The sequence below is a fragment of the Bos indicus x Bos taurus genome, chromosome 12, assembly GCF_003369695.1.
Source record: "Bos indicus x Bos taurus breed Angus x Brahman F1 hybrid chromosome 12, Bos_hybrid_MaternalHap_v2.0, whole genome shotgun sequence".
Taxonomy (NCBI): domain Eukaryota; kingdom Metazoa; phylum Chordata; class Mammalia; order Artiodactyla; family Bovidae; genus Bos; species Bos indicus x Bos taurus.
In genome coordinates, this window is record NC_040087.1 from 75,487,492 (window position 1) to 75,512,365 (window position 24,874).

The window sequence follows — 24,874 nt, forward strand, 5'->3', positions numbered from 1 at the left end:
ATTACAGGGATATTTCCAACTTCTGGAAAGTTGAGGATAAACTATAATTTCCAAGTCTTCTTGCTTCTAAAATTAGACTCAGTCGTCTCATCTGTAGGCTCAAGCCAGATCTTCTTGCCTTTCCTGTACATTATTCCCTGCTACCACTTCTATTTGCTTCGCTGGTGGCTCAGATGGTAAAGAATCTGCCTGCAATGTGGGACTGGGTTCAATCCCTGGGTCGGGAAGGTCCCCTGGAGGAAGGCATGACAACCCACTCCAGTATTCTTGTCTGTCTAGAATCCCATGCACAGAGGAGCCTGGCGGGCTACAGTCCATGGGTTGCAAAGGATCAGACACAACTGGGTGACTTACAGACATACCACTTCTATTTATTTCCAGGTTTGCCAACCCACTGCACTTGTCTTATTCATTACATTGGGTTGAAATCCAGTATCTCCTGTTTTATAGCTCCTCCAACTCAAAACCCACACGATTCTGGATAAACTGAGCTCAGAACCTAAAACAAACCCCCAGGTCCTGATGTGACCCCATCACAGCGTACTGTGGGCCAAAGTGAATGACCCTGAAATATAGTGCCAGATGGAAACTTTGAGGTTATTTACTACACGCGTCTCATTTTACTTCTTTTTTTTTTTTCATTTTTCTTCTCATTGGGTTTCCCTTGTGGCTCAGCTGGTAAAGAATCCGCCCACAATGCGAGTGACCTGTGTTCGATCCCTGGGTTGGGAAGATCCCCTGGAGAAGGGAAAGGCTACCCACTCCAGTATTCTCGCCTGGAGAATTCCATGGACTATATAGTCCATGGGGTCGCAAAGAGTCAGACACGACTGAGCAGCTTTCACTTTCACTTTCTCATTTTACAGACAAGAAAAGTGCTGAAGCCAGGGTAGGGATGGTATGGGAGGGAGGGAAGGGCGGTCACCTGCAGAGATTAAAAGGCAGATCCCTGACCAGATCTGAAGCTGGTCTCCAAACGGTCTTCTTGGGACCGGCCACATCACTCACGGGCAGTGACACGGTTCTGCTGTCTCGTGTTTGGCCACCACCTGTCAGAGGCTAGGGAACACTGAGCAGATGGCAGCCTCCTATAAACACCATGGGGACCACGGTGCCTCTTTCACTGATTAGGAAATGAACATTTCAGGGTTATCATGGAATCAAAAAAGAAAAAGAAATCTAGGGAGGAAAGTAAGATATCTCCAGATTCTCAGATATTCTACCAATCTATCTATGCTGCTGTATAATTTTCTGGGAGGATGATAAAACGGGACCCAAAGGAAGAGTGACGTGACCCCCAACTCCATCCTGTTCACGTTTCCAACTCCTTTAGCCATGACCATCCTCCTCTTCGTCTGTCTGTGCTGTTCAACTGCTGTCGTTTTGCCACTTAGAAATTGGCCTTTCTCTAACCAGCTTTAAATTTCTTAAGGGCAGGGAGTTTGGAACTTCTCTTTTTTCTTTATAATCCCAACTTCAAGCATAAGGAATACATTGGTTTTTGGTAATGAATCGTACATATGTGTTCAGGTATGGGTTCTGGAAAACCTGACTGGCACCTTAAAGCTGGCTCTGTCACTTCCTAAAAGTACAATTTTTTGTAGGTTACCTCTCTGGGCTCAGCCTCCTCATCTGTAAAAAAGACTAATAATCTTGGAGGATGAATTGACATAACATATTTAATAGGTTTAAAACAGTTTCTGGCACAAAGCAAGACACTATATAAATATTTTCTATTTTTGTTTTTACATCGGAAAAAAAAAACAGTGCAACTGCCAGTACCTTGTTATAAACAACAGTGCCTAGCCACTGCCTCCATGTCACTGACACACATGAGAAAAGAAACGAGCAAGCCTCCTGGAAGGTGGGAGAGGCCCAGAGCTCCAAGGACACAGTGACGGGAGCTGTGGAAGCCACTTCTCTAGGGCAAGAGAAGCATCCACTTGCCGAAGATTCCTCCCAGCAACTGCCCCCCAAAGTACAGGTGCCACAGCGGGGCCTCATTCACACAGACTGCGCACACAAACGATAGGGTCCCCATGCCCTCAGTAAAGCAGGGCTACGCCTGCTTTAGGTGCTAAAAACACAGAACGCGTCCTTGCTGGAGCCCATGACCAAGATGACTTAAGCGTTGTCTGCCTGAGTGGAAAAGGATGGGTGAGACTGACACTTGCTGGGCCTAAAAAAATACCAGGGGAACAGCATTCCTGAGGAAAGAAGCCCCTCATTGCCCACGCCGCGCTGCCTGGGGAGAAGAAGGGGGTCTCGCTCCCCTCTGTATCCCTGCACTACCCAGTACGATTGCAAATCTCGGTTCTTAAAAAGGTGGCTGAATGAACAAAGACAAGTGAAGGGGAAACAGAGGAGCACAGTGAAGGCTGGTGGCTCTGAATAAGGAAAACGTCCTGGTTTTTTTTTTTGGTCACCTGGGAATATGTCATTACACAGAGCTTGCAGGAATTTCCTTCCTTCACCACTCAGTATATTAAAAAAAAAAAAAAAACTACCTACTGAATAATATCAATGTAATATAATTAATTAATTATTTCTAAAGGTGTCTATAAGGATGCAGAAAAACATGGAGGGCAGAGGGCTTTACAAATATAAATTAATTAACTCAATCATAATATGCTAAAGTCTTACAGGATACTGACAACAACGTGAACATTACCCATAAGCTTATCCTTCAGGGTTTGTATCTTAATTCGCTTCTGCTAGTTCTAGAGTAAATAGAACTTATGGAAGAAAAGGCCTCCCCAGGTAATACACTGACTTAATAAGAAGCCCAGTCTCCTATTTCTTTCTACATGGGTACATGTGCTGCCTTCTCATATGGTCATTTACTAACCACTTGTTCTTTAAAATAGTAAAATAAGAACTCAGATTCAGTGTTGAACACTTGAAGATCCCAGAAAAATATCAAAAACTGGGGATTCCCTGGCCCTCCAGTGGTTAGGACTCTGCACTTCCACTGCAGAGGGCACAGGTCCAATCCCTGGTCCGGGAACTAAGATTCAGCATGCCGCACAGCCAATAAACAAATGCACAAATAAATTATAAGTATTTCTTTAAAAAGAAAAATATCAAAAATTAAACAGATGTTTCTAAAAAGATACTGCTTTAAAAATACCTAACAAGTTTACCTAACATGTGAAAATGCAGCTCTCTCCATCTTCACATCTTTCAACCTTCAGAATTCCCCAAGACTTGATCTGCGGTCCTTACCTGCCTCTTGAAAGTGAGCAATGCAAGGGCAACACCAGGACGTAGGCCCCAGCCAGTCCCGAGTCTCTGAAGCCACACCCTTTTCCTCTAAATTGTTGAGCCGTAACAATTAGAATAAATTATTTCCAGGAATTGCATTAGAGTTTGGGGAGCAAAAATAGGTATTCAAATGTCAGCGGGGTAACTAACTTGTAGACATCAAGAGTATCCTGATTGTTCCCCTCTTAGTCACTCAAAGCCCACAGAGTCATTTTTCCATGGGGTTGGCAGTAAGCCTGGAGAGGAATGGGGAAACTTCACCATGCACTTCCTCCCCAGCTACGGTCACAATGAAGGGACAAGACCTACCTGCGTAGATGCCTGTTCGTTGAACCTTACAGCCTCTGAACACGTACTTCTTTTAGAATAGAAACACTGACTCTACCCAGCACGGAACAAGTAGCCATGGCTAAGGGAGACTTAACTGTTGCCCTGGCAGAGGCGAAAGAGGCATTAACTTCTGATAGAAGTTTTACAGGAAAAGGGCTTCTTCTCACTGGCATAAGTGCTTTCAGAAACATTTACCAGTACATTCACTGCTCGTCACTCACAGGCCACAGGGTCATTTCTCAAAGATCACACACTGTACTAGTGGCCAAAACTGGAAACAAACAATCAAATTATGGTACAGCCATTAAAAATAATGGCATATATCTATACATGGTGACAAAGAAAGATGTTCTTGATATGTTCTGGGAGAAAATTAATGCAGAAGTTTACAGTAGCATACATTTTCCAAAGACATACAATAAGTTATATTTTCACATGCATGGGAGAAAGTTATTTACCAAGTAATTAACTGTGGGCACTTTTGGAAATCAAAGGTAAGGACACTTTACATTTCCCTATTTTATACTATCCCTATTTCTAATTATATGCATTAATTATTTTTTGGCTTTCTAAACTATGTCATATTTTCCCCGAGCACTGATTGTGTACATGACAAAAACTGGTGAAACTTGATTTCAAGATTCTACCTCTTGAATAAAATAAGTTACTTACATTTAAACATTACAGACTTGGGGATTCTCAACAAGCAAGTGAGCTACTGACATAATAATAATGAGTGGTGCCAAAGCACACAGATCTCGAGGTTGTGCTGTGTAACTCTTAAAAACTCGTCCTGGAGAAAAGCTGCACTCCTAGCAGTATGTTGAATGCTCATTTGTCGAGGGCAGCGAGAATCACAGGTAAGGAGATCTGCCTAGGGCAGAAGCTCTGCGTAAGTATCCTTGCTTCTCTTATCTGTGGTAGCTCTTTCTATCTTGTTCACCACAATGCGAGAGAGAAACACTATCAGACAAGAACTGCTTCCTTCTCTGCCTTCTCGTCCCCCTCACACCTCTCCGCAGGTGTACAGCCAGAGCTCCCCACGCTCCCAGGAGCTTCTGGGTCCCCCACGAGCACCCCTACCAGGTGCAGCTGCAGCCGGCCCAGCCTTATCCATTACAGCGGAGAACAAACTCCCCCTGGAACTGCCTGGGGTGAGTTTCGACCTAGACAAATAACTGGGACGTGAGTGGCTGAATTTCTTTTTTTTTTGAGCACAAGAAAGAGAAACAAATTTTTTAAAAGTCACTAGGGTGATTCAAAAAAAAAAAATCACAGAGCATCTTTCTACAGTGTATTTAATCTTCTGGACAAATATTTCTACACATCTGGAGAATCACTGACAAAAGATTTTTAAGAATATTCACAAGGGAACCCAAACCACACAACTTCCTCCAAGAAATCACAAGCGACATCAGCTGAGAGCTTTAACCGGTTTAATCTATTACCGCATGTAAGCAGCTCATGCTTCTCAATGGATAAATGAACTATTGTGCTAGCAGAAAGGAATCCAAGATAACGAAAAACATCTTTAAACAATGTTGGGGTTAGGGGGGCCTAAATCTCTCAGATGAAAACCTACATCCAGAAAGCCCCTTACCCTTTACTCTCTCAGTTCCTGATTAGCAACATAATTTTGAAGGCAGTACAATATATGGCTGTCTCACAGATCAAAGGCGATTTAATTCAAGTCAAATCCATTACAGAGAAGTTTAGGTTTAGATTCTTAAAAACATTAACTGAAAAATAAGTTAACTAACCCAATACTTTATAACAGCAAATGAACCTTGATGTTTAAAAAAAAAATCACTATGTAAAATTGCTACATATGAGTGTAACAATCCCTTTAACAGATCATTTGAAAGGCTTAATTGTCCCCTCCCATGTGCATGTTGATGGCTTTCTGCAGTTTGCTTTAAAAGTTATGTGCCTTTATTGTACTGAAGAAATTCCGAGAGAGAAGCACAACCTACTCATTGATGCTAACAACAAAACCATTTTTCACATTCTGCCCTTACAAAGTCTACCGAGGCACTTGAATTTATCCAGACTGCTCTGAGTTTAGCTAATGTTAAGAATAGAAACTTTTCTAGCAACTGGTTTCTAAGCACAGGCTATTTCTTACTTTGTTCAATTCAAGGCAAACTTCCTAAAAGGGGTGAGGACACATTTAAGTTCAGCAGCTAGGTTCCTTAAACCACACCCCCACGTTACCATCCTAATTTTCACAAACACATAATGTGAACAAGTTTTAATTCTGCAAAGGGCATCGTTTTCAATCCTATAAAAGGCAATTCCAGTGTGCCTTCCAGGTTTACATATGGCAACAGTGCAGCGAGGTGAGACAATTTTGAACAATATGTAGTTGTTGTATATACAAAGAAGCCTCTTGGAAACCACCTTCACCCACAGGACATCAACCTATCTTTCCTCCCGAAGAAGAATCAAAGTGGAACCCAAGTCAAATCTAAAGGAGGAGACAGAGAAGAGAGCTCGCCGGAGACAGGCAAGTTTAGAATCAAACCGAAGGGCCAGAAGGCACAAAGCGCACACAGGCGATGAAAGCACAGCGTCGGGGAGACAGCAGAAGCCCCGGGGACCGGCCCCTCTTACCAGCACGGGCCCCGGGCTCTCTGCTTCCACCTCGCCCTGGGCTGCATCCCTGCACCGCAGTGGGGACTCGATCACCAGCTCCTTTTTGACACTTCGGCTACTTGTCCTGCATTTATCAGCCTGCATCCTCGGCTGAGAACGCAAGTCACAGAGTCTGCAACTGAGACAGCTGCGAGTCCTTGGCCGGGCGAGGCACACGCATGCCAGGGGCCGGAGGACGGAAAGGAAGCTGCCTTCCCAGGCACAAGTGGTCAGCCCCGCCGGCTGGGTCTGCGGATCCCGCCAGGGTGGGAGGGCCAGCCTCCAGGGGTGTTACTACTGCTCGGAAAATGGGAGGTTCCCACTCGCCCGGCCAGAGGAAAACAAACCCCGAACTGTACAATGCACAGTGCACTGCCTCTCCCGTGAAGACCAGCCTCATTGTGTCTGCTCCACGCAGCGTGGGCCACATGGACCCCAATCAAAACAGTGCAGTGTGGAAAAGCAAACCAGTCACTGTGAGACTCCTTCGTAATCACTCCATGTCGGGAGCTGAAGAGAAGCCAGGTCATCTGGCTGTTCTCAGATTCTTACAGTTTCAGGAGGCTCTCCTTCATGTTATAGCTAAACACCAAATGCTTGGCTGATGATCAAAGCAGGGAGGGGCAACCAGGAGGGATTCCTGTAGCCAGCACCCTACACAGGCAGGCAGAAGGGGAGACTCTCTCGCTGCATGACAGCCCCTGGCAGGGCAAACTTAATTTATCTACTATTTTATACTAGACAAAGGCGAGGTCATTACATATTTTCATGAGATTCCACATATCACAGTAAATGCTTTTATTAAACAGAATATCACCTTAGATCCATCAACGGTTATGTGGGTACCACCTGGTAACGCATCTGGTACTAGGTACCGAGAGGATCGCGGTGAAAAGGTAAGGCAGAGGAGAGGGAATTCACCTTCCAGGAGTGTCAGAACAAGCTGAGAAGGCAAGATGAATAGACATCGTGAAGGACAGACTCATACAGTTAACAGGGATTTACACAGAAGCACAGGCAAGTAGCTAGGTCACCATCCATGGTTCAGCGGTGACAGCACTTAACGTGTTTCCCCAAAAGCCTCCTATTTTCATCATTTCCTCGCATTAATAGTGGAGTAATTTTTAGATCGTTTTAAAATCATCTCAGGAAAAACCAAAAGCGTTAACAGATTTATTAATAAACTACATGCGAAAATGAGCATAAGATGGGATTAAGTATTTACCTGTACTTCCTGGAATGCTGTAGAGCTTCTCCCAATTAGTTATTCTGCTTATTTCATTGAGACTGGGGAGAATTTAGTAACAGTAAATAATAGCAGCGGTAGTAGTAACATGTAAACAATGGAACAAGGTATCACTAACAACAGCAGGTGCCACGAGGTATACAGGTACCTATACCCAGGAAAACACAGAAGCTGCTGTTTAAGATACAGACACAAGTCTCCTCGTCCCCAGCCAAGTGACTGAGGCCGGCAGGGTCCCCCGGGGGCAGCAGGGGAGCCCAGATGGCACCCTATGTCCGCACGTTCATCCTCTCACCAGGGCCTGAGGAGGTTGCCCCAGTCTCTGCCACCCAGATTTCAGGAATCTTTCTCAGTGTGGATAGCACTGAGTAATGAGTCACAAAGGTTCTATGAATCCATTAAAAAAAAAAAAAAAAAGTAGTCTCTATAATAATTTTTTTTAAACTACTCAATTTCTCAATCTTGGGTAATCTTTCAGGGTAATAGAACTCACCATATCTGTGCTCCAAAATAAATACAATCTGTGAATTTTTAAAATCTCTCTTTGTAAGGTTACAAGAGGATAGAAAAAACAAAAAACAAAAAAACAAAGAACCTCAGTTACATAAATATAGATTTGGAATAATGGTTAAATCAAAACTTACAGACGTTCTCTAAACTAGAGGAGGCAAGCCATAAGCACTAAACAGACAAGCCGAACCGCAGTAAAGCACATGGGTAAGTGTGACGTGCAAGTCGCTCGGTTGTGTCGGACTCTTTCCGACCCCAGGGACTGTAGCCCACCATGCTTCTCTGTCCATGGAATTTTCCAGGCAAGAATACTGGCAGTGGGTTGCCATTCCCTTCTCCAGGGGATCTTCCCCACCCAGAGATCGAACCTGGGTCTCCTGCATTACAGGCAGATTCATTACCATCTGAGCCACCAGGGAAGCTCAAAGCACATCATAACCAACAACTGAAAACCTTTTTGAAATGTCTCAAAGAGTTCAAAAAAGCCCAATTCTTCCTCAAATTCCCATCATCATTAGGCCACCAGAAAGTGAAGTTGCTCAGTCGTGTCTGACTCTTTGCGACCCCATGGACTGTAGCCTACCAGGCTCCTCCCTCCATGGGATTCTCCAGGCAGGAGTACTGGAGTGCGTTGCCATTTCCTTCTCCAGGGGATCTTCCTGACCCAGGGGTTGAACCCGGGTCTCCCTCATTCCAGGCAGACGCTTTAACCTCTGAGCCACCAGGGAAGGAGAGTAGGCCACCAGAAGTTCTAGACTTTAAGGAGAGAAATGCTATCCTATTTAACGGGTCAAAATACCCTGACATTCTGTAAGCAATGAAAAGGAACTTACAAGGTTATTTATTTTATGAACACTGTTAAGTGCTGTGTCCCCAGACCTGCAGAGGTGATTTATTTAATCATTATAACAACCCTTGTTGTTGCTCTTGTTCTTTAGTCGCTAAGTTGTGTCAAACTCTTTGTGACCCCCATGGACTACAGCCCACCAGGCTCCTCTCTCCATGGAATTCTCCAGGCAAGAATACTGGAGTGGGTTGCCATTTCTCTCTCCAGGGAATCTTCCAGACCCCAGAGATTGAACCAGAATCTCCTGCTTAGCAGGCAGATTCTTTATCACTGAGCCAACTGGAAAGTCCTTTAACAACCTTGTGAAACAGGAAACATGATTATTCCCATTTTACAGATGAGGAAACTGATGGCCAGAAAGGTTGCTTTATGTGCAGAAGGTCACATAGTGCATTATAGATGCAACGGACACACTCGTCAGCATGATGCTACGTAGAATCAGTTGTCTATTGCAACTATGCCAACTGCTAGAGAGCACAAATAGGTAAAAGCTACTGACCAGCAATTAAAGATAAAGGCAACATCTGGGTTTAATCCAACTGAGATCATTTCAGTGAAGAGGCAAAAGTGTAAAAACAGCACAGCACAGCGCCTGTTACATAGCAGGTGCTCATGTAATGGTAACTATTATTGTTGCTGTTGCTGTTCCAATCTGAAGAAATTAACCTTAGTCTTAAATTCAGGACTTCAGCAGCGTAATCAAAAATGACAATTTCGCCAGCAGCGTTGCTACAGCACATAACAAAGTGCTTCAGCAATTTAAAACCCACTGCCCTTCCCTCTTTGCTGTTTGGTTATGACAACTGTCTTCCAATAGCTGTCTTGATCCCCTTGTGTTCTGCGTTGATCCAGGCATCTTCTTGAAATCTTTCTACTTTTCACAACTTTAGCTGTGAATTTTATATTTCTTTTGTAATCAAGGAAAAAACTATGAATTGGTTCTAAGCTTCTAGGTAGTCAAGATACAAAGGCAAACATAATCGGTTCCATAATTCACATCCTCAAAAGGAAAAACATACCAAGCTATAAGGCAAGTACATTTTTTCTAGTTTCTCACAGAGAAATTTACATAGAAGAGAACTGATCAGTGTCTAGATAAGGTGCCCAGCATGTTCACAGGAAATGCAGCAGCGAAATTCACACAGCTTTCTCACCACCAACTCAGAGCATTATACCTAAATCCAGATAAAGGAAAGCAATTCTGAGAGCAAGACACTGGTCTGGTCTGTCACTTTCGAGGGGGTCTAATTTATGAAGGAAGGAAATTCTCAGGACTTAGAGGAGTGGAGATACTACTGTCGCCCTTCCTGCTACCTAACTTCCCAGGCAACGTAAGAGGCCCTTGTTTGATTCTGCTCGTTTAACACACACTAGTATCAGTATGTCTGCCTGTCAAGGGGTCACACGGTACGGCACTGAGGTCTAAACCTAAACCAACAAGTAGGATGTGGTTTCTCTAAGCGCTTCATGAAATCGGTGTCTGAGGACAAGAGAACGACATCTGGTCAGAGCAGCCACAAGAGGAAATGCCATCATAGAAGGACAGGAAGTATGTGGTCAAGTTTTCCTTTACAATATTTCAAAGGGAAGGTATATGCTGGACCTCTGGATTCAAATCCACAAATATTTACCAACCTTCAGACACTAGCAATCTCAAGTTCTTTCACACATTAACCAGTTTAACTCTTATAATAACACATACATCTATTAACATGCAATAAAGGAGGAGGTGATATATGTATAATTACGGCTGATTTGTGTTGCTGTACAGCAGAAGCCAACACATTACAAAGTAATTTTCCTCCAATTAAAAAATAAATTTAAAAAATGGAAATAGGTAAATATCATCTATATACTGACAATTCCTCCTCCCCGCCAAAAAAGCGTGCATTAAGGGTATAGAGTTTTATTATTAAAACAGAATGGGAATGGAGGAAAACCCATGGCAAAATAGGAACATTCCAGAGATAAGATGAAATAGATGCTTCCATATATGGATTTCAGCTTTCAGATTTTAATACACACACACATTATTATATAGGTTGGGTACAAAACAAAAAAAAACCATGAAAACTGGAAATTTATAGGAATTTTCCAGGGTATAGGAAATTTAAGGAATTTTCCAAGGGTAATTATTTACTATAAGGAAGTCTAACTTTAGTCTCCAAAGACCCTGTCATCCCCCACCCACCGTACAATGAAGTTCCATCAAATTCTGAAAAGCAGCAAATTGAATAAAGGACCCTCTCACCCACAGGACACCTACGCGACCTTCAAGACCCAGTTTAAATGCCACCTTCCTAGGAAAACCCCTGGCTCCTCCTGCCCAGGATGCATTAGCTCCTCTTCTGGCACCTTCTGGGCATCTCTTTCATTTACTGCCATCTCAGAGCTTTTCACAGTCTACCTTTTACCAAGGGTGTATGTGCCGCACTCTCCAGTGAGCCTGTAAATTCATGAGGACAGGAGCTGAGTCCCCAGGGTCTGAGGTTCTGCAAGCATTCAAAACGTATTGGTTGAACTGAATGCTTGTGTCAGTTTTATGTCACTGATTATCTTTAGCCCTGAAGCACAAATTTGGTGGATGTAAAAATATGCAAATATTTTCATGTGGCCCAAATTAAGGCAGGAGCATTCAACTGCTCATATGCTAAACCCCAATGGGTCATTTACTAATAATTAAAGTGTTTCTTTCTCCCAGCTAAGAAAATGTTATTCTGCAAAACTTGCCAGACATTTTTTTAAGACCAAGGTATCCTTGGAAACAGTATAACTGAATCTTTAAGATGTGTAAATAAACTTGTTTCTAGCAATGAATTATATAAAATTTGAGACTGCATTTTGCTATAGCTAGCTTGCCTGGAAGGTCCCATGGATGCAGGAGCCTGGTGGGCTGTAGTCCATGGGGTTGCCAAGAGTCAGACACGACTGAGCGACTTCCCTTTCACTTTTCACTTTCATGCATTGGAGAAGGAAATGGCAACCCACTCCAGTGTTCTTGCCTGGAGAATCCCAGGGATGGGGGAGCCTGGTGGGCTTCTGTCTATGGGGTCGCACAGAGTCAGACACAACTGAAGCGACTTAGCAGCAGCAGCAGCTATATAAAGAATGACTGTACAAGGAATAAATATCAATTATCTCAACAGAATTGTTTTTACTCTCCTATTAGAGGCTCTTGGCCAATCAGGAAAATATTTACAAAATAACAATTAACTGTAAAGGCAACATATATATATACACATGTGTGTGTGCATATATATGTGTGTATGTGTGCATCTCTCTGTGTGTGTATATCTGTGTACATGTATATATCTCTGTGTGTATATATATATATTGTGTGTATATGTGTGTGTGTGTGGTTATATACATATGTTTGTATATGTATTGTGTGTATACGTGTGTATATACATTTATGTGTATGTGTGTATGTGTATATATGTGTGTGTTGTGTGTATACATGTGTGTATATGTATGTTGTGTGTATATGTGTGTGCACGTGTGTGTGTATACTTGTAAAGTATATTTAAATATATAAAACATGTGTTTATACCAGTCAATCCTAAAGGAAATGAATCCTTCATATTCACTCGAAGGACTGATGCTGAAGCTAAAGCTCCAATACTTTGGCCACTTGATGCGAAGAGCTGACTCATTGGTAAAGACCCTGAAGCTGGGAAAGATTGAAGGCAGGAGGAGAGGGTGACAGAGGATGAGATGGTTGGCAGAAGGAGAAGTGGGCGACAGAGGATGCGATGGTTGGATGGCATCACCAACATGTTCATGTTCGTGGACATGAACTTGGGCAAACTCTGGGAGATGGTGGGGGACAGGAAACGCCTGGAGTGCTGCCGTGCATGGGGTTGCAAAGAAGTCAGACATGACTTGGCGACTGAACAACAATAATAAAAAATATACATAAACACATACTTTGAAGTGGAGACTTAAATACATATTAAATATGTACTCCGAAGTAATCACTCCATTTCTCCTTTATGGGAAAAAATGAAACAAAAGAAAAAATTATTAAGAAAACTTACAAAAAGAAACAAATGACTAAAGATTTCCATAGTGTATTGTTACCGGTCAGCTTGCTGGCCAAAGAAAAGAAACAGTGTTGGGAATACGATCTGCCCCTGAGGAAACAAAAATACGGTGCATAGAAGCGAGAGAACAGAGGTCAGGACAAGACCAGAGACGACGGGTGTGGGAACAGGCTGCTGAACAGCCAGCTACAACAGAGGAGGGGCATGGCGACAACAGGCAGGTGGAAGTGGGAGCGGAGAGGAGGGAGGGCTGCTAAATCACACCCTCGGGGCCTCTTAGAAGAGTTAATATCAAAGAAATACATTCTGATATGAAATCTGATAGGGCTTCCCTGTTAGCTTAGATGGTAAAGAACCTGCCTGCAATGCAGAAGACCTGGGTTTGATCCCTGGAGAAGGGAACAGCAACCCACTCCAGTATTATTGCCTGAGAATTCCATGGACAGACCATGGAGTCGCAAAGAGTCGGACACGACGGAGAGACTAACACTTTCACTTCACTTTTCACGAAGTTAGATGCTCACCTCAACGATGATTTTTGTCATTAGAGATTTAATCAGATAATCACAAAAAATGAGATGCACGTTATCATCTAGCCTAGTGTTTCTTATTAGCCTGGAATCCATCCAAGCCTGGATATGGAGGAAAATGGTCCATGAACCCTTCTAAACCTACATTCAAAACTGTGTGTTCCTGTAATTTCTACCGAGAAGCCCCTAGAGTTTATCTAGTTCTTAGACAAGGGACCAGGGGAAGATCCTCCACTCACAGAATAAGGAAACTGAGGTCCAGAGAGATGAGCCAGATAGTCAACCAAAGTTTTAAGACACAAAGCTCTTGAGCAGGTTTAAATTTGACCGAAGGAGACAGTAAAGCAATCTAAATGGTAAATCAGCAGACACTAGACGGCAATCAGCGGGGTCAACACCTGCAATCTTACTCATTTGCTGATTGATGTCCTGTGCGTGCTTAGTTGCTTGGTCGTGTCCAACTCTTTGTGAGCCCATGGACTGTGGCCCTCCAGGCTCCTTTCTTCACGGGGATTATCCAGGCAAGAATATTGAAGTGGGTTGCCATTCCCTTCTCCAGAACATTGAGGGAGACCTGGGTTCGATCCCTGGGTTGAGAAGATCCCCTGGATCTGGCTGAATGATCAAGATCAAGCCACCAAGGAAGCCCCAACTGACACCCAAGTAAGGCAACAGGTCATCAGATGAAGCCTTCACTGAGCAGCTTCTAGCGAAGGCAGGAGGAGATGGGGGCAACAGAGGAGGAGATGGTTGAATGGCATCACCAACTCAATGGACATGAGTTTGAGCAAGCCCCAGGAGACAGTGAAGGACAGGGAAGCCTGGCGTGCCGCAGTCCGTGGGGTTGCAAAGAGTCAGACACGACTTAGTGACTGAACAACAACAAACCACTCCAATACGATGTTACATACACATTTCAGAATCATATTTCCCTAGAGCACATGGAAGAGAAATACACAGATCAAAAGGTGGATCTATGTCTAAATGTGTCAGAGCCTCATTTCCAACAGAGGCAGAGCTGAGAGTCTGGCAGAAGACAAGGACGTCCTACGGTGAAGAAGCGGGGGAGGAGGCCTACTGCCCTCTCTCCACGTCTGGGGTAAGCCCACGGTGCTGGGGCAGCGGAAGGGGCCCTAGAGAAGGCTCCGTTTTCAGATGAAGAAAAAAAGACGCGTGGAGTCCTCCCATTATTTCTAGACGGGGGAGGCTTAGGGTACTCTCTGGGACTGGCTCTGTGAATGTAGGACAGTGACTTCACCACTCTGGGGGCCCACTTCCCTCACCTGGAAGACAGGGATCACCATTATGACCTGAGCTAGACATCGCTCACTCCCAAGACCCAGGGGGACAACGGACATGTCCCACTGTTGTCGTAGAACACTGCCAGCAGCCGCGAATGATCTAGAAGCTTCTTGTGAAGACAGCCCACCTCCACCCATGACATCCCCCTTCCCTGCCTACACTCCTGCACAGCCTCTGTCACCATCTGGCATTCTATACTCTTGTTTTCCTTATTTGTTTAGTGTCTGTCCAACTCCACTTTAAAAAAAGCAGCAGCTCTGGGAAGACAGAAATTTTTGTCTATTTTGTGTACTGGTCTATTCCCAGGTCCTAAGACAGGGTATGTACTCAGAACTCATTTATCAGATGGATTCACTGAAGGATCAGGATCCCCCTGGGCTGGATATAGAGCTCTTATACTCTGGACACGAAGAGTTTTTATGTGAACTATTTGTTTTGGTCACAATGATGATCATTCAGCCAGCGGTGTCAATGATTTGTTTCAGAGATGGAAACTTACAAAGCCAAGGGAAACATAACGTGGGGATTTTTCTCAGGAAATGAAACTCCCGGCCTGAGTTACCACAGCGGGGCCGCCGTGGCCCCCACCTGGACTGGACCTAGCCTGGTGTGTCATCTGCCCTCGTCAGCTCTGAGCACCAGGGCGGTGGCGGGGAACAGCTGTGTGCTGTGTGCACAGTAGATAATCCATACATGTGTGCTTATAGAACAAACAGTGAAACTGTCTCACCTTGGCTTTATTTATCACAAACTCCAGCACCAAGGGAGTTCACACAACGTAGAATTTTCTAACTTTTCCTCACCACGTGACAAATGTTGAGGTGAAAGGCCAGAGAATATGTGCTTGGTGAGAAAAGATAATCAAAACCTTCTTTTAAAGCCCTAAGCACTAGAGTTTTCCCTTCAGATGCCTTATTCAGCTATAAATGGAAGACGAACATCCGTTCTTTCACTTCTCCCCATCCACCTCTCAAAAGAACATAATGAAAAATGCAAAGAGCCACCCTCTGAGGTTATAGGTTTCATAAAAATATCTGTGTATGCTAATTTACTTAAAGCCAGTCCCATGAGTGTTTAGAAGGTAGAAAGTTGGGGACCATCCTGATGTGTCCATGACAGAAAAGCGACAAGCTGGAGAGACCACAGGGCTCTGATTACCCTCCAGGTGTCACAGGCCATGGCCATCAGCTCCCTAACCTGGGGGAAGGAGAGAGAATGGTCCAGCCAACACGGCATACCGACTTCTGCAAAAACAGAAACACGCCCAGGCTTCAAGGGGCAAATCCACCCTGAGGAAACTCCGCAAAGCTATCCAGCAGATCTGGGCAAATTCAGCTTGCATTAAAAAGACAATGTGGCTCAGTGGTAAAGAATCCTCCTGCCAAGCAGGAAACGCAGGTTCGATCCCTGGGTCTGATCCCTGGATCAGAAGGATCCCTTGGAGAAGGAAATGGCAACCCACTCCAGAATTCTTGCCTGAAGAATCCCATGGACAGAGGAGCCTGGCGGGCTATAGTCTGTGGGGGTCACAAAAGAGCCTGACACGACTGAGAGACTGGATGATGAAAAGATAATGGTTGTTGACAGTCATGGCAGTCCCCTGACAATGATTGGGAAGTCCCCTCTTTGGCAGCAGCAGCAGATTACGTCCTTTCCATAAGATAAACTCATCAGCGGCGAAGATGATGTATCCTTTCTCATCCTGCTGCCTAAACGAGCGCTCATTGTGACTGATTTCCTTTGTGAAGTTAAGAGACTGACAAGGAAGAGAAAACAAAGCCAGCGGTTTCAGGGCTCAAACCTTATTCCCGGACAACCACACATCCTGACAAATCAAAGTTTCCCCCCGAGTACTTGTAAAAATACATAACTCAACTCAATGAATCTTTCATAGATAAGCTACAGATAAAAGTAACCGGAGGTGGAGATAAAAACACGGTAGGTGAGGAGGGCAGATGTCAGGGAAGGTAGGCTTTGGGGCTTCCTTTCTCCCCACTACTGAATCGACACGCACACACCACACAGCCTGGAGACCAAAGGCGGTGGTGGAGGCGGAACGGTGACGGAGCTGCAGCCACCTCTGGTCCTTCGCTGAGGCTGCCGCACAGGCCAGTGCTACTCGTCACATTCCTAAAGTGTGACCCACGCAACACAATGGGCTGCGGCTTTGCCCTCCCACACGAGGGAAAACACGCTTCCAGGAAAAGCACTGCTGAAAGAGAGAGGGTGAGGCGGGTGGCGGTGGGGCGTGTAATCAGGCTCTGAGAAGTAGCTACGACTATCCCACTGGCCTTTCCACAAAGAGGGGCCAGGTCTTAAAGTCCCGCCGTCGATTCAAAGCTAGCAGGTTAAATAACTACAATATAAATGAGGCTTCCAGTGTTCCATGAAGCGTTTGGGAACTCTCCAGGCACACGCTTCAATTTATGCTCTGCCAAGACCTATATCTAGAAGTCAATGATTATTTATTTGTTTAGGTGACTGTCACACAGGAATTTCAATACAGAAGAGAAGTGGAAAGGAATGAGAATGAATGGCCTTGGGGTCTGGAGGAGAGGGGCAAGGAGAACATTCCCAAGTCCCTCCTATGTGCTAGGCGTTCAGCATACGTACTCGTTTAATTCAGTTCAATTCAACCCTTACAATAATAACACTATAAAGAGATATTTTTCTTTAGAGAAACCAGGGTTCTTATAAACTAAATAACTTACCTTAAGTTCACATAGCTACTATGCTTTGGAGCCCTGCTTCAAAATTAACATTAAACCTAATAATTAAGTAGATCAAAATATTTTAAGTTTTATTTCAAATGAATTTGACCTCCCTTTCGAACACACACATCTCCTTAAGGGAGCCACAGAAAATACTGCAGAGTTTTCTGAGGCCTGAAAATATTAGGATGGAAGATAACAAGAAATGAAAACTGAAGTTCAATGTTGATAGAGTTGTGTCTGAAATATGGAACAAAGGCTTTCATCTTCCCTACTTTCTACTTATCTATACTTTTTAGACTTCCCTTAATAAGCATGAATTATTTTAAACTAAACATTATTTAAAATTTCTAAAGCCATTTATTCCTATTTGGGAAACTTTTAAAATAATGTCTAATAAGTAGCTAATGCATAAATAAATACTTCCTCCATGGTCATGACTGGGATGAGTTAAGTGGAGCACTCAGTTGAGGGACAGAATTTAAGACAGCACTAAAAACTCAGTAATTAAGTAAAATTTAACGAAACACTCAAATGAAATCACAGTTCATATCCTCCAAAAAAGCCATGATAAACAAATCACAACTTGAAATAAAGATAAGATCAGTACTACTGACTTTTTTTTCCTCTTGCTTCAGGCTCCAGTACAGCTCTGCTCAGCATGGTTTTACTCGGTGCCTGGCAGTGCGATGAGCAGTATATTCCTCCACCAACCCTTTCTTTATAGACGAGGAAACCGAGGCACAGAACTTAGGGGGTCAGTCCAAGGTCACAGAGGTCCTACGTGGTAAAACTACTTTTAAACAGATTAACAAGAGGTCATTTTTACTTGCCTTGACCATAAAGATAAAATCAACACCTACTTTTAAAACTGGTCTACAAGTGATCAGACCTTCAGATATCATCCACAACTTGAAATTTGAAATCAAGCTCAACGTGAGTTCTTCTTCCTGTGTTCGCTTCATCTTCAAGGGGCCATGCCGTGCTGTCAGTTTCAGTTCAGTTTAGTTCAGTCGCTCAGACGTGTCCAACTCTTTGCGACCCCATGAATCGCAGCACGCCAGGCCTCCCTGTCCATCACCAACTCCCAGAGTTCACTCAAACTCGCGTCCATCGAGTCAGTGATGCCATCCAGCCATCTCATCCTCTGTCGTCCCCTTCTCCTCCTGCCCCCAATCCTTCCCAGCATCAGAGTCTTTTCCAATGAGTCATCTCTTTGTATGAGGTGGCCAAAGTACTGGAGTTTCAGCTTTAGCATCATTCCTTCCAAAGAACACCCAGAGCTGATCTCCTTTAGAATGGACTGGTTGGATCTCCTTGCAGTCCAAGGGACTCCCAAGAGTCTTCTCCAACACCACAGTTCAAAAGCATCAATTCTTCAGCACTCAGCTTTCTTCACAGTCCAACTCTCGCATCCATACATGACTACTGGAAAAACCATAGCCTTGACTAAACAGACCTTTGTTGGCAAAGTAATGTCTCTGCTTTTCAATATGCTATCTAGGTTGGTCATAACTTTTCTTCCAAGGAGTAAGTGTCTTTTAATTTCATGGCTGCAGTCACCATCTGCAGTGATTTTAGAGCCCAAAAAGATAAAGTCTGACACTGTTTCTACTATTTCCCCATCTATTTCCCATGAAGTGATGGGACCAGATGCCTAGTCATGTCCAACTCTGTGTGACCCCATGGACTGTAGCCCACCAGGCTCCTCTGTCCATGGGATTTCCCAGGCAAGTGTACTGGAGTGGGTTGCCAGTTCCCTCTTCAGGGAATCTTCCTGACCCAGGGATCAAACTGCAATCTCTTGTGTCTCCAGCATTGGCACACAGGTCCTTGACCACTAGTGCCCTCTGGAAAGCCCCTATAGGGGCAATGTCGGCCAAAACCTCACTCTACTGAAATCTTTGTCCTCTTATTTTATTGTTCACACATAGGTGAAACCTAATAGTTCAAAGTATGGAATAGAGTGAGGAAAGATGGGAATGTGAGGGCAAAGACTTTCTGCCCATGTTAATCCCCCCAAGGAGCGAAAGAAGAAACAGACAGTACACCTTTGAGATCCAGCTCCCAGGGCAGAATGGTCTCTCCATGGGCTAAACCATGACTGCCCTTCACCTACAGCCACCTACAGCCACTGTGCTGTCCCCTGCCCTCCTCACCACCCTCGTCCCGAATCTTACGAACAGGAACACTGACTGTATTGCCTCCTCGCGCCTCACCTCCATGCCTCCAGAAACGCTGTCTGTCAACCTGGAATGTTCCCCACTACCTCCTGATCTTAACCTACCAGATGCCTGCTCACCTCTGTTATACAGATCTAGGACTCCACCCAGAACTGCTGAATTGGAGCCTTGAGCTGAGACCAGGGAAGTCCTCCAGGCAATACTTAATGCTGTAGGCTTTCACCTCAGCCTGAGAGTCACTGATCTTAGTAACACAAAAGAGAGGAAGAACACCCACAATGTTTAAGCCCAGATCCAATACAAGGAAACATGGACGGGTTCCCAAATATATTAGCATCTCTCACAGGCATGACACAGATGACTGTACGTAGCTGAAAGCAGAGGACGGGGATGAGGCCAAAACTTTCACTGTCCTCCAGGGGATGGACACACTTTCGCGCTCGCGCTCAGTTGCTAAGTAGTGTCCAACTCTCTGCACCCCCACGGACCTGGCCCGCCAGGCTCCCCTGTCCACAGTATTTTCCCAGCAAGAACACTGGAGTGGGTTACTGTTTCCTTCTCCACAACACACACCTTAGTCTTACTGAAATGCCATGGCAGGTTTCCATGGATCATTTCTACTTACCTGGATTTCAATACAACTTTGCGGGTGGGCTCTTCCACCAGAATCACCCTTCATCCACCTTCCTTGCCCCGTCTTCCCCGACCCCCGCCAAAATAAAACGCCTTTCAACTCCAAGCCAATAAGAAAGGCCATCCAGAGTAGCAAGAGCCCCCTGCATCTCTCCAGTTGTTTTAATGGTATGCTCACACACTGAAATGGGCGCTCAGCAGGATACTTCCCTGAAGAGAATATAGAACAAAACCAAGCCCCTAGGGTTTTGTTGCCTAGAGTTCCTTAATACCTTATTTGCCAGCTCAGTTACAAGCACTCAATCAAGTTCAAATTTGTGACCACGATGGCGGCTAACTAGAAGCAATCTGTTTAGAGAAAGGCAATGTGCATTTCTAAGGATTTCCTTTCTTCCTGCTGCAGAGGAATAAGATGCCAAAGTGACATCCTCCATATGTATCCTCCACACTGCAGTTAGGGCAGTAATGAAAAAAACAAAAACAAAAAAACAAAACACCCTAATCCCATACTGCTGTCTAATGTACCCCTGTCTGTCTTCCTCCTCAGTAGGATCTCAGATGTGTACACTAGACTGATAAAACTTACATGAGCGTTCCTAGTTCCCGATTGGAGACTTAAAGAAAAGGTAGTAAAACAAACAAAAAATCTTTAAGAGGTTCTGTTTAGCAGCGTTTTTAAACTGAGACCATGTTAACAATTTTCCTAGCATCTCGTTTTGAAATAATGGCAGCATGTTCCACGATATGTGTTCACTAATTCGGGGAGAAACACAGGGCTTTAGATTTACTGCGGTAGAGTTAAATCAACCGAAAGTGTCAGCAGACCCAGCTCCCTGGAACTAACATGCCAGCTCCAAGTCTCCACTTGCCTCAGGGACACATGCTCATCAATGAGGACATCAAACCTTCTGACGATCAGGTTCTCTCAGTTCAAGGTTCCTGCAATTCAGTACTACATACTAGCACCCCAGCTAACCGGGCTTACTCTTCTGCTGTGACACTAATCTTGTCAGACTCTGTGCAAACCAGCACTTGTCACAAAAGAGAACTTCTTAGGAACTTTCATGAGAGTAGTTCCAAGAGCCAAGTGGAATGCTCTCCCATATTTACTCATTAGTCCATTCATGACTCAGTTGATTCATGCATTAAATCTCCTGCCTGCTCAACCACTCACAAGCATTTCTTAACCACAGAGCACTGTGCAAGGACTGAGACGTAAGGAACACAGTCCAGTGGGAGAGGAAAGATGGAAGGATTCAAATGAGGAACTTACATACCAAGTGTGGCAGGGACTGGCTAGAAATGTGCTATCCGCTAGGAATAGCAGAGCCACTAGTCACACCGGGCTATTGAGCATTTGACATTTGGTTAGTCAAATGGAAATAAATTCTCAGCGTAAATTTCAAAGGCTTTGGATGAAAAACCAAACAAACAAAGAATACAAAATATCTTATTCATAATTTTTATTGCTGACATGCTGAATAATACTGATATATACTAAATTAAATTAAATATATTATTAAAATTAATTTCATTTGTTTCCTTTTACTTTTTTAAATGCAGTTACTAGCAAATGTACAATGACATCTATGGCTGGCATCGTATTGTGACTGGACAGAAGGGGACCAGATGTTCCCCAATCCCGTGTCTCCTTCCTGGGGTAAAAAAAAAGACCACCCTTCCAATTTGTCTGGCAGTCAGGCTGAAAACTATGTGACTGGGTTCTAGCTGAGGAATATCAGAAAAGTGAGGTAGCAGAGCCTAGGTGCGGTTATAAAACATGGTGCACAAGAGTCCCAGCTCGCTCGCTCGCTCTCTCCTCGACAGGCCCACTGAAAGCGCAGACCACACAGAGAGCTGTGAGGAGGTCATGCGCAAGGGAGAAGCCCTGGACATAAGGGAGAGAGCTGTGAGGGGGTCATGCGCAAGGGAGAAGCCCTGGACATAAGGGAACTAGGCTCTGAATCATCACATGGAAGACCACGTGAGGCAGACCCAATGGGAGCCTGTCGCAAGTGAGAAGTAAACTTGTTGTTAAGCTACCACCATCTGGTTACCGCAGCTAGCCTTCTCTGACTAACACACTAACAAAAAGTATCTCAATGTAAGAGACAACTGCCTGCTCAAGAATTCTCAGGACAAGCCTCTGGACGAGGTGCCATGTGAAAGGTGTCTGAATGTGGTGATTCTCAAACTCCATCACGTCAGAACTACTCAGAGAGCTTGTTAGAGCACAGACTGCTGGGCCCTCTTCCAATCCTCTCAAGGACGATCCAGCTGGGGAGGGAGGTCTGTCTGTGCATGCTGGCCCTCTAAGAGCATAGGGTCTCCCCCAAGACCCTCCGCTGAGCTGCTATCTCTCTCTCCTGCCCCCAAAATGTCCAGTGTAGGCACCTGGAGGGCCGGTGAGGCTCTGCAGCTCTGACACGTTCCCAAGTGTGCTGAAGCTGCTAACCCACGCAACATATCTTGAAAACCAACGTCTTTAAAGAAGGAGCAAGACTCTGTGAACAGAACAAAAGGCACCCAAGGGAAAAGAAACCACTGTTCAGAAAGGTTTGGAGGGTTGGAAGAGCATGGTGTGTTTGGGGAGCTGCAAGACTTTTCGGGAAGAAGCATCACAGGGCATAGGAAAGGAGTAAGGGGGAGAAAAAGAAAAACAGAGACTTGCATTCAGCAGTCAGGAGTGAATTCTGCCGCCTCAATGAGAACTTTAAAGCAACAGTTTTTCCTTTCACAGCATATGTAGTAATACAAATAATTACTCTTCTCTCCTAACACTTCAATTACCTACAAAATTGCTGGGGAAACGACCGAGGTCGAGTATGGTGATTTATCCATTATGGACAGGTATGAGACTCCAAAATCATAATTTCTGGATCAACCACCCCTTTATTATAATCTTGTTTTGTGACCCGAGAAACAATTGAACTGCCATGTAATTGCTGTGTGTGTGCTATAAGCAGAATAACATTTGCCTTCAATGTACTCTATAGAAACCCTTGAGAGATTACATGTGGAAGTTTCAAAAATTTGTTCCCATGAAAAGATACATAATTCACATTCAAAGAGTATCTATGATTTTAATAGGTGCTGCTCAACCTGGTGAGATACAAATGGCTAAATGTCTGGGAGAGAAGCCACCAGAACTGACAAATACCATGACGGAAGACAGATGGGCTTGGGCTAGATTAGGGAGGGCAGGGACTGTGAGGACACGACTTCACCAGGAATCCCTTGCAGTGGTAGAGTGTTGAGTGCCCCTCCTTCCCACCATTCAGGGCACACACACGCACAGTGACGGCCCCCAACTCACTCAACTCATTGGTGCCCTACGTGTAGCTACAAAGTGTGGCACTGAGATAGACAACCTCTAATATCACTGTTAACAGGTTCTATGAATCACAGCCTAGTTTATGACTATACCAAATTCCCATTCCTACCACAGATGTTTATTCATACAGGCAACATGACTTTTTAAAAAATTAAATGGTGAAAACAGACATCTAGGTGCAAGATACTGAAAAGGGCATGCTATTTGTGCTGTATCCAAACAAATGCTGGGGAAAATATTTTAGTAAGCGTTTTTCTTTCTAACAGTACAAGGAGGAAGAGTTTTGTTTCAGCAAAACATACTCTTTGCTCAAATAGAAATGGTCCCTTTGTGATCTAAAGATCTAAAGGCCTCTTTGTTATCATGTGTGTGTGTGTGTATGGGGGGGTGGGGGGGATGATTTAAAATAGTTTGTTAAAAAACAGTTTATGAAGTGTTTTCTCGCAGTGCAGTTAGAATTAGATTAATAATACATGGCGGAGGGTGAGGAGGAGCAGGGGGAGATGGGGAAGAGGAGGAGGAGAAGGCCTTCTGCCACAAGGGATGCAGTCTCAGAGAGCTCAGTGCATTCATCCCATAATCACACCTTATAGAATCATGTCATTTAAAATCATATTTGTGAGTGGAGCTTCCCAGGTGGCTCAGTGGTAAGGAATCTGCCTGCCAATGAAAGAGGCACGGGTTCAATCCCCAAGTTGGGAAGATCCCCTGCAGAAGGAAATGGCTACCCTCTTGAGTATTCTTGCCTGGAGAATCCCATGGACAGAGGAGCCTGGCGGTCGCAAACAGCTGAACACAACTGAGTAAGTGAGCATTCCACTCCATATATACGTGTTATAAATAATCATGTCCCTAATCAAGGTCAATTAATTCATTATTTTTGTTCTTTCCTCCTAATTGTGCTCCTAATATAAAGTGGTAGTTTTTCTTTTCTTTCCATTCTTTTGTATGGCTTCTAGAAAAAAAAATCAGAAACATGCTTATTAAAAACCCAGGCCTTACATATGGTAACTAATTTTTTGTGTTTAAAATATTTGATCATTATGTTTTAGAACAGTACATTCTAGAAGGCAAACAATATTAAACATTAAGTTTCATGTTTGCATTCAGTTTAAACTGTAGACAAGTGAAAAACTTTTAAAAAGTTAGGGACATATGGTTACTACCATTTCACAAGCAGGAAATTGTATAAATGACCCAGGTGTTCCAAATAAATGTACACACAAGGGAAAAAAAAAAATCCCCCGGGTCTGAATCATACTGTTAGAAGTCTCTCTGCCAGGTCAATGTGCAGGTCATGGGGCCAC

At 44.1% G+C, this 24,874-nt stretch overlaps 1 protein-coding gene across 20 annotated transcripts in view; it reads right to left on the bottom strand.

Annotated features, from left to right (window-relative positions):
• The window catches only part of DOCK9 (dedicator of cytokinesis 9), a 287,020-nt gene that overhangs the window by 169,425 nt on the left and 92,721 nt on the right, over nt 1-24,874 (bottom strand). For 3 of the 20 annotated variants that reach the window (XM_027557880.1, XM_027557877.1, XM_027557868.1), the window contains exon 1: nt 6,208-6,333. The exons of 12 other annotated variants lie outside the window; for them this stretch is intronic. In XM_027557880.1, coding sequence (XP_027413681.1) covers nt 6,208-6,333 — 126 coding nt within the window. Of the gene's footprint in view, nt 1-3,143; nt 3,161-6,207; nt 6,495-24,874 lie in introns of those variants that run through there. 5 more of the 20 variants (XM_027557874.1, XM_027557866.1, XM_027557862.1 and 2 more) reach the window with 4 other exon arrangements.